Here is a 9,909-nt window from a genome sequence, read left to right on the forward strand (position 1 = left end):
ACTAAACATTTTGAAGAAGAGTTTTTTTTGTTGTTGTTTCATTGTCTTTGAGGCTTTTGGAGACTTTTTCTGAACTCTTCACATTTCCCTGTAAAACGCCTGTTGTGTTGATTGTCCTTCCTATAACTAATGGTCCTTTCCTTTTTTTTTTTTCCTTTATAATATCTATGCACAATTCTTCATGCTGATTTTTTTTTATTATTATTAAGTTTCATCTTCGATTGGGGACAGCTATTCATTCATTTAAGAATAACATGGGAGATGGACAGGAGAGTGAATTACATCTTACTTGTTACCTTCACCACTGTTTTGCTTCTTTATTTTTGGTTACTATGGTTAAAAGTAAGGCCCTTACCTTACATTTGTAAGTGTTCTGCATTGTGATTCAGTGATCATTGCTTCCACACTTTTTCCTGTCTGTCTAGGAGGCAGTAAGCAGGTAGATAGGACAGTAGACATGACACTTCAACATGATTTCTCTGGTTCTTCAGTACTGAGTCTCTATAGGGATAGTCCCCAGTTTTTCTGTGACCTTTCTGTTTCATTTGGATCAAAGCATATTTAGCTAGTATTTTTTTTTATAGAAAAATCATACTAAAATCGATTGTATGTATGACCATATGTTGACTAACAAATCAGACATGTTTATGTTAGACCTAAAATTTGATTAGGCTTATTTTACTCTTAATATTTTTTGTATCAAAATCCTGCTTTTTTTAAAATAGGTCCTAAAGGAAGCTAAAAAACCAATGGTGGTTTTAGGTAGTTCTGCACTACAAAGAAATGATGGAGCAGCAATTCTTGCAGCTGTTACCAGCATGGCACAGAAGATTCGGACAAGCAGTGGTGTTGCTAGTGATTGGAAAGTTATGAATATTCTTCACAGGTGTGTTGAGTAATTTATTAATACTAAAATTCAAGTACTTTTGTGAATATGAGGTGGCTTCTAAAACTTTATGGAAAAATTCCATTATCTTTTAAGTTCATTCGTCCACAAATTTTTTGAAGCCTCCTTGTATGTGTTCCTACTGTCCTGTCACTTTAGATTTGTAATTCTTTATCACCCCGGTTGTAGATATGAAACAAATCCTTTGTACTCTTTATGGGCAAACTCAAGATAATAATATTAAAAATATCTAAAATAGCAAAGAAAGTGGATACCTAAAGTTCTCTATCATATTACTCTATCAGATTTCACACACTTTTGGAAATTGTAATAAAGATCATGTCTGTACAAATAGTTTTACCACTTTCTTTCTAATCTGGATGCCTTTTGTCTCTTTTCTTTCTTCTAAACAAAGTGCCCTGTTTAGAAGAATTCTCGGTACAGTGTTGAATAGGACTGGTAGCAGTAGACATCTTTAAAGGTATTCTTCAGGTCGAAGCAGTGCCCTTATATGCCTTCTTTGTTAGTTAGTGGTTTTTGTATTTTGTTTTGTTTTATTTTTTTTTTTTTCATAAAAGGATGTTGGGTTTATCGTGTGGGGTGTTTTAAATCTTCTATTGTTATGGTATATTACATGGATTTTTCAAATATGAAACCAATCATGTATTCCTGGTATAAGTCACATTTCGTTAATGTGTAATTCTTATGCTCACCCCTTTCCTCCATTAGCTGAAGCTCAGTCCTCTGTCCTTTTTTTTTTTTTCTTTCCTTTTGTTGTGTTTTACTGTGAACATCTTGCTTTGTTTCTTACTCATGAGAAAACTGAGAACCTATCAGTGAGTAATAGAAAAGGCAATCTTGAAAACTTTCTTACATCTTCGCTATATTAAAGCCATTGTTCTTAAAAGGGTTTCATCCATTGGTCACATCAGGACGGTAAATTCTTGGGAAAGGCAAAACAGATTTGTGATTAGGCTGAAAAAATCATAGCAGAAGTGATTCAGCCCACCATTCTCTTTGACCCCCATCAGAGTGCCCACAGAGAGTAGCAGTTGCCTTGACCTGCCTTCCTCCCTTAAATAGGTAGAAGACCAGCTGGCTTTGTAAACAATAGGCCCTCAAAATGATTATCACTTACTAGAAAGTTAATGCTATAGCAGACTAGACAAAATACTCCGGTGTCAAAGTTACTTTAGACATTATCCTTAAGATATTATTTTGTGCTTATAAAATTATGTATTCATAGAAAAGATCTGTGAGGACAGGTACCAATATGCTGATAACTCTTGCTTTCTTTGAATTACTGTTCTTTGTATTTAAATTTCTCCCTTTTGGTATTTAAGCTATCTAATTTTTTTTTTTTAATATTATTTGTTCTATGTCTTACTATGTTGAGGGAATCATCTTAAGGCAATTTCAGTGGGCTTAAAATTTTTCGGAATTATTCCATTAATAACTTACAAAGAGTTAGTAGCCTCTTAGATTTCTTTGTTTGCCGTTCTCAAGACAGTGAAATGCTACTTCTGTTCTTGACATCCATTGTCAGTGGATAAGCAAAGAGATTGGCAGGTCTTTGATAGCATTGAAAGACAAATGCTGTTGTTAAAGTGCCGTAGAGTCAGTTCCAACGCAGAATGACATTGTCTAGGGTTTCCAAGGAGTAGCTGGTGAGTTTGAACTGCTGACTTTGTGATTCAAATGGACTTTGCAGTCCAGTGTTTTATCCCACAGAACCACACCTATGAACTGATTTATTTTATATATGGAGACAGAGAGAGAGATTGATATATAAATAGAAAATACTGTGACTGTGCTAATATTCCATAATTATCATACAGGATTGCAAGCCAAGTAGCTGCTTTGGACCTTGGCTATAAACCTGGGGTGGAAGCAATTCGAAAGAACCCTCCCAAAGTGCTGTTTCTCCTAGGAGCAGATGGAGGTTGTATTACTCGACAGGATTTGCCAAAGGATTGTTTCATTATTTATCAAGGTAAGTAACAGCAGAAGCAGAAGAGAATGGTACATTGTGAATACTGAAACTGTTCTGCAATATAACGGTAGACTGAATTGTTTCCATTCAAGAATTACCAAAAAAAAATAACTCTTTAACCAAATTTTAGCTTTTAGATTTTATTATACATAGTTGATAATTGCTATTAAGAATTATCTGATATATGCACTGGACTGCAAGGTCGGTGTGAACCGCAAAGTCGACAGTTCAAACTCACCAGCCACTCCTTGAGAAACCCTATACAGGGTCGCTATGGGTCAGAACTGACTTGACAGCACTTATAAACAACAACATATTTAATAACAATTAGAAGCCATTTTAATATTCAGTAGCAGGAGTCCTAGTGTGGCACTGTAGGGTAAGCACTGTACTGGTAACCTCAAAGTTGGCAGTTCAAACCCACCAGCTGCTCCTCAGAAATCTCTACAGGGCCACTAAGAGTGGGAACTGACTCAACAGCACTTAACAACAATAGTAATGGTTTTAAATTATGGTCTGTTTATGTAGTTGAGTATTATATAGACATTAAAAGTAAACTTTTCAAAGAATACTTACTGTGTTTACATGATCAGGAAAGGGATATAAGCATATCATAAAAAGTTAATTTCAAAAACCACTTGAGTCCTAGAAGGAAATTAGATTATTTATGTATGAAGAAATTTAGAGTTTAAGAAAACAAAATCTAAATTAGTAGTATAATCATGGGATAAAATGAAAGAGATAAATAATGTTAGTTCTACTGTGTTTTAGCATGTCAACTTTTCAATAACAAAAACTTAGGGAACGGTGGAAACCGTGGAACATTTTAAGTTTCAGTCTAAGTCAATTTCATCATGTACTACATGACATTTATTGTTGTTGTTAGGCGCCATCAAGTCGGTACTGACTCATAGTGACCCTATGCACAACAGAACGAAACACTGCCTGGTCCTGGACCAGCCGCACAATCATTGTTGCTACATTTGAGCCCATTGGTGCTGCCGCTGTGGCAGTCCGTCTTGTTGGGGTCTTCCTCTTTTTCTCCACCCTCCACTTTACCAAACATGAATGATATCCTTCTCCAGTGACTTGTCCCTCCTGACAATATGTCCAAAGTGTGAAAGACAAAGTCTGGCCATCCTGGCTTCTAAGGAGCACTCTGGCTGTACTTCTTCCAACACAGATTGGTTTGTTCTTTTGGCAGCAGCCCCTGGTACTTTCAATATTCTCTTCCAATACCATAACTCAAATGCTTCCATTCTTCTATGGTCTTCCTTATTCACTGTCCAACTTTTGCATGCATGTGAGGTCATTGAAACTATCATGGCTTGGGTCAGCTGCACCTTAGCTCTCAAACTGACATCTTTGCTTTTCCACACTTTAATAAGGTCTTGTACAGGAGATGTCCCTAATGCAGTACTTTATTTGATTTTTTGACTGTCATAATTAAGCATAATACTCATTTGGGTTTTTGGGTTTTGCCTTTTTTTTTCCTTTTTCTTTTTTTTCTCTCCCCAGAAAGTATTATGTAGTTTTCTTCTTTATTTCACACATAAACACCATAAATTTATGATAAGCATTTTATTGCCATGGTACATAAAATGCATTTTTGCACTGTTTGGTTTGATAAAATTAAACCAAAATGCATAAACTATATCCTGTTTTCTGCTGTTCTCCAGAGATAATATTGATAACAGTTTTGATATGTATAGTTCATACATTTGCCATGCATATACAGATAATATGTACACAAATGAAATCAAACTTTTATATGAAGAGACTTTTAAAAGTTTGTGGAAAAATTGAACTAAAAGATTATGAAATTTTTCCATGAATTTTTTGAAGCCCCCTCAATTATTGTTATGTAACTTAATCTCAAACTGTTTTGTCTTTCAGAATAGTATTTCCTACAGTTTTCTGTCTATGCCCCTTTCATTTTATTCTTCTCTTAGTCCTGTTATGTACTTTGCCATCTTTTACTATTTCAGTCTACTTTACTGGATTCCATTAACTGGTATATCTGAGCATTTCTACTTTATACACATCAAAATAAATAATATACCAATTGCCCATTATATTACATGTCTGTGTATTGTTATATGTATTTGCATAAAATAGTTTAAATATCAAACTCTTTAACAGTAATTCTTTTTTGGAACTAAGTTGAATTGGGCATGAGATGGACTTCAAATACTTCAGTACTATATTGTTTTCATTTAAAAAATATTTTTTGTAATTTAAACAGTGTGGTTAAAGTGGGATATATACCATCTTTATGTCAAATCACTAATCAGATTTTTAACAAAACGTTTTGCCGTTTTCCATTTCTCATAGGACATCATGGTGATGTGGGAGCTCCGATAGCTGATGTTATTCTCCCAGGAGCTGCTTACACAGAGAAGTCAGCTACATATGTCAATACCGAGGGCCGAGCTCAGCAGACCAGAGTAGCAGTGACACCACCTGGCTTGGCAAGAGAAGACTGGAAGATTATCAGAGCCCTCTCTGAGGTATTATTTTTGAGGCATTTCTTAGTGATGCTAACAGGAGTTTTGACATGTTAATTTGTAAAAATAATTTTCACAGCCAAAGAAGATGAAACTTCTAGCAAGATGGCAGACTAGGCAAACATGCTACATGGACCCCCAACAACAAAGATATCAGAGACCTAATTAAACAGACACAGAGGACGGTCCTGGAACCCTAAGATTCAGAGGAAAGGTTAGAGAAGTGGATTAAATACCTCTGGGGGAGAAGCTGAGCTAAGGAGACTGTCTGGTGAAAGGAATGCTGGCTACACACGGTGCAACCATCTTGAACTTTTGTGAGCAGCTTTGTAGAGGTAGACAAATGGTGCAGATGCACATAGGTGACGGAAAAGTTCCAGCCACTGGACAAGAATCAATGCCAGCTCCTAGACCATCTACCTGATCAAAGAAAGGCATTAGCCAACATCAGCCAAACCCACCTTAAACTGAGCTGCACAAACTGAGCGGAAAATGGTTTTCAAGCTTCTATTCTCTAGTCACACGCACCAGGAGAGAATTGATAAGAGCCTAAGAACACACCAACGTACAATCATCAATTAACTATGACACCACAATGTGTCAGATACAACAGACAATTTTAGCTCACACAAAGATAGTAGAGTGGTTCAAACAAATGGCCAACATGTGGAGCCAGAACATTTCTGAGGAAGAAAGGTAATGGAACTACCTGAGAATTCAAATGAATGATATTTAGGTACCTTCAAACTATTGACAGAAAGAGGAAAATACAAAAAAAAAAACTTAGGAAAACACTGCAAGAGCAGTCAAAATAAATACAAATTTTGAAATAATGCAAAACCTGAAATTAGAAAGATTAGTAAAAAGATTGCAGAAATGGAAAATACACTGAAAGCAAAGGAATAGATTTGAATCGCTGGAAGCCAAATTAGTGCACGTGAAGACAAATCTCTCAATAATAGTAAGGTAGTATACAATCAGAAAAAAATGGATGAAAAAATCAGAAGAAAACCTGAGGTTTGTGTGGGACATCTTAAAGAGGAATAACTTAGAAGTTGATCGGAATTCCAGAATAGAAATGATAATGAACAGCACTAGAAAATTGTCAGAACTGCTGGAAGAAAACTTTCCTAATACCTTGAAATACATAAAAATAAGCATGCTAAAATTTGAATGAGGCTTGCTGGGTGTACCTTTTGGTTGTTTGATGATGCTTGGAGGGGATTGTAATCATTGCAATGAAATGAAATATGATAGGATGAATGTAAAGCTAATGTTCTCCCATGTAAACAATCACTTAATTCACAATAAAAACTTAAAAAAAAACCTGAATGAACCCTAAACAATATAGACCCCAAAAGAAAATCACCAAGACATATAATTAAACTTCTCCAACCCAAAGACAAGGAAAGAATCAGGAGAGCAGTTTGGGAAATACGAAAAGTAACCTACAAAGGAGAACCAGTAAGACTAAGCTCTGATTTCTTAGCAGAATCCATGCAGACAAGAAGGCAATGGAATGACATACTAAAAACTCAAAAGCAAGAAAACTGCCAACCAATAATCATATACCCAGCAAAGATGTCCCTAAAATACAGCTTTGACATTAGGACATTTTCAGATAAACAGAAATTAAAGAAATTTGCAATAACCAGACCAACTTTAAAAAAATACAAAAGGTGGTTCTTTGGACTGAGAACCAACAGCATTTATAATGATGAAGTCAGCTACAAAGCTTAGAGTTACAGAACCTTTGAATGTTGAAGAAGCCAAGTAGATTTCAAGATAATGGTTTGGGAAAAAATAAATTACAGTATAAGTGCAGAGAAAATTAGTATACCGTTACATCAAAATTAAAAATAGGAAAATCAGAAAGTTTATTAAAAATAAAATAACAGCAGTGTAGAAGATGGAAAGAAAACCCACAAATGAACTCAGGGCAGAAATGTATGTGGAAAAAAGAAATTAGCAGCACCACACACACACCAAAAAAAGGCATAGTAAAACGACAACTATGATCTCGTCGTTAAGTGCCTTCAAGTTGGTTCTGACTCATAGTGACCCAGTATAGGCTTTCTGAGGAGTGACTGGTGAGTTTGAACCCACTTTGTGGTTCACTGCTTATCCTACAGCACCACACCAGGACTCTACTTCATACCTGTCGATAATTACACTGAATGTAAATGGATTAAATGTACTTGTCAAGTGACAGAGAGTAGCAGATGGTTGAGAAAACAGGATCCTTCAATATGCTGTCTGCAAGAGACACACATTACAGACTGGGAAAAAATTTTTAGGCAATGATATATCAGACAACGGATTACTCTCTATAATGTATATATAGAACATGTCAACACCTCAACAAGACAAATAATCCAGTTTTTAAATGGGCAGAAGACATGGACAGACACTTTATTAAAGAAGACATTTCAGATGGCCAGCAAACATGAAGAAATGCTCTAGACCATTATCTATTAGAAAGATACATATAAAAACAACAAGACTGATGATAGTTTTCTTTTTTTTTAATGCTGGTAAGGGTGTGGAGAGACTGGTATCCTCCTACTCTGCTTGTGGGACTGTACAATGGTCCAGCTATTATGGAAAATAGTATGGCACTAACTCAAAAAGTTGGCAGTAGAAATACCATATTAACCAGTAATCCCTCTACTTGGTACACAGCCTCAAGAAATGAGAGCTATGAGTCATAACTGACGTAATAGCAGTAGGTTTGGTTTTGGGCTGGTCATCTATTGATTTTGTATGTGACTACTGATAGATTACCACATTGTTTTTTTTTCAATCATTTGTTTAATAATGAGTATTTTCTAAAGGTAATTTACTAATACTAATACACTGACAGCTGTCCCAGTTAATAGGAATTTTTATAGTTGTGTTTCCCATGTAACTGCTTATTTACTAAACTTAGAGCGGTTAATAGACACTGATGAATTTTTCAATAGTATTGTATTATTTCACTGTACCTTCAATTATAGATCACTTGAAATTATTAAGCTTTATGTCACTTTTGGGATCCCAAAATATTGTAGATTGCTGGTATGACTCTTCCCTATGATAGTCTGGATCAAGTGAGGAACCGATTGGAAGAAGTCTCTCCTAATCTTGTTCGATATGATGATGTTGAAGGAGCCAACTACTTCCAGCAAGCAAATGAGCTCTCAAAGGTAGTAACGTTACCTGTGTGCAGTGCACTTTTCAGAATGATGTGTCTGTTGGACCGGGACTACTTTGTGCACTGTCATTGATCGCTTACTCTTTTTTTTTTTTTGGCAGCTAGTGAATCAGCAACTGCTTGCTGATCCTCTTGTCCCACCTCAGCTAACAATAAAAGACTTCTACATGACAGGTATGTGTAACTATAGCCCTCACCAGTTTCCTTCTCCTGCTGAAGGTATTTATAAAAATATTCTTAACCTTTTCTGTCAATATGACTACAAAATATGAAGAGTGGAAAGAAAGCAGATTCCCTAATTTGTCATTAGAGTCCCTGGGTTGTGTAAATGGTTAGTGTGCTCTACTGTTAACCAAAAGGTACCTGGGAAGAAAGGCCTGGCTGTATCCAGAAAGTTAGTCAGTGAAACCCTGTAGAGCATTGTTCTATTCTTAACACGTACGGAGCTGCATAGTGTTTTTGTTTTTTTCCCCTAAAATATATACAGCCTTAGAGTTTTATTGGTTTTTTTTGTTGTTGTTCTTATTTTGTTTTTTAATTATATTACCAGAAGAACACATTTTCTTACTATCATTACAGATTCAATTAGCAGAGCCTCACAGACAATGGCCAAGTGTGTCAAAGCTGTAACAGAGGGAGCCCACGCAGTAGAGGAGCCATCCATATGCTGAAATGCCTACCAGAAGCAGTTTTCTGGTTTATGGACAGTTACATTGGAATATGATCCCTTAGGGGTTAATCTCTTTAATAAAAAAATCGAAATCATATAATATTTAAGGTTACACCATGAATATGTTCCTGCATTAATCAGAGAACTTGAAGATTTCAAAAACATTTACATATTGTGTGTACGCATTGTTAAATAGTTTAATAAAAGTGTATATGGATGTTCTTTCATGTAAGAGCAATGATAATCTTTGTGACAAATACAAGGAAAATCCTTAAATATGAATTTATTTGCTTATTCTCTTGGATCACATTGTAAATGGTTGAAATGAGAAGAGCTTTTATTAGGACCCGTTTTTTCCTTATGCTGAAGAAAAGATTTAAGCATTCTGTCAAGTGGTTAAATAGAAAAAAAGTTTCATGGAAAATTTCCATTATCATTTAATTCCATTTTTCCCCATACATCTTTAAGCACCTATTATATGTTCTTGTGTGATGTCAAATCAGTTCTGACTCATTGCGACCCAGGAGCAGCTGGAGAGCATGAACCACCACCTTTGCGGTTCAAGCCGACCTTGTAGTCCACCGCATTAGCTCACAGCACCACACCAGGATTTCCATGTTGCTGCTGTTAAAGTGTCATCGAGTCGATTCTGACCCTTAG

The 9,909-nt window shown here is 35.6% G+C and overlaps 1 protein-coding gene across 2 annotated transcripts in view; it reads left to right on the forward strand.

Annotated features, from left to right (window-relative positions):
* The window catches only part of NDUFS1 (NADH dehydrogenase (ubiquinone) Fe-S protein 1, 75kDa (NADH-coenzyme Q reductase)), a 38,793-nt gene extending 29,467 nt beyond the window's left edge, over positions 1-9,326 (forward strand). The window contains exons 14-19 of one of the 2 annotated variants that reach the window (XM_006861946.1): positions 726-886; positions 2,725-2,879; positions 5,214-5,389; positions 8,437-8,571; positions 8,681-8,753; positions 9,159-9,326. In XM_006861946.1, the coding sequence (XP_006862008.1) occupies positions 726-886; positions 2,725-2,879; positions 5,214-5,389; positions 8,437-8,571; positions 8,681-8,753; positions 9,159-9,250 (792 nt within the window). In that variant the 3' untranslated portion in view covers positions 9,251-9,326. The remainder of the gene's footprint in view (positions 1-725; positions 887-2,724; positions 2,880-5,213; positions 5,390-8,436; positions 8,572-8,680; positions 8,754-9,158) is intronic. The other variant, XM_006861945.1, reaches the window with a different exon arrangement.
* Positions 9,327-9,909: the final 583 nt, after the last annotated feature.

This window comes from Chrysochloris asiatica, unplaced genomic scaffold, assembly GCF_000296735.1.
Source record: "Chrysochloris asiatica unplaced genomic scaffold, ChrAsi1.0 scaffold00045, whole genome shotgun sequence".
In the NCBI taxonomy this organism is placed as follows: Eukaryota; Metazoa; Chordata; class Mammalia; order Afrosoricida; family Chrysochloridae; genus Chrysochloris; species Chrysochloris asiatica.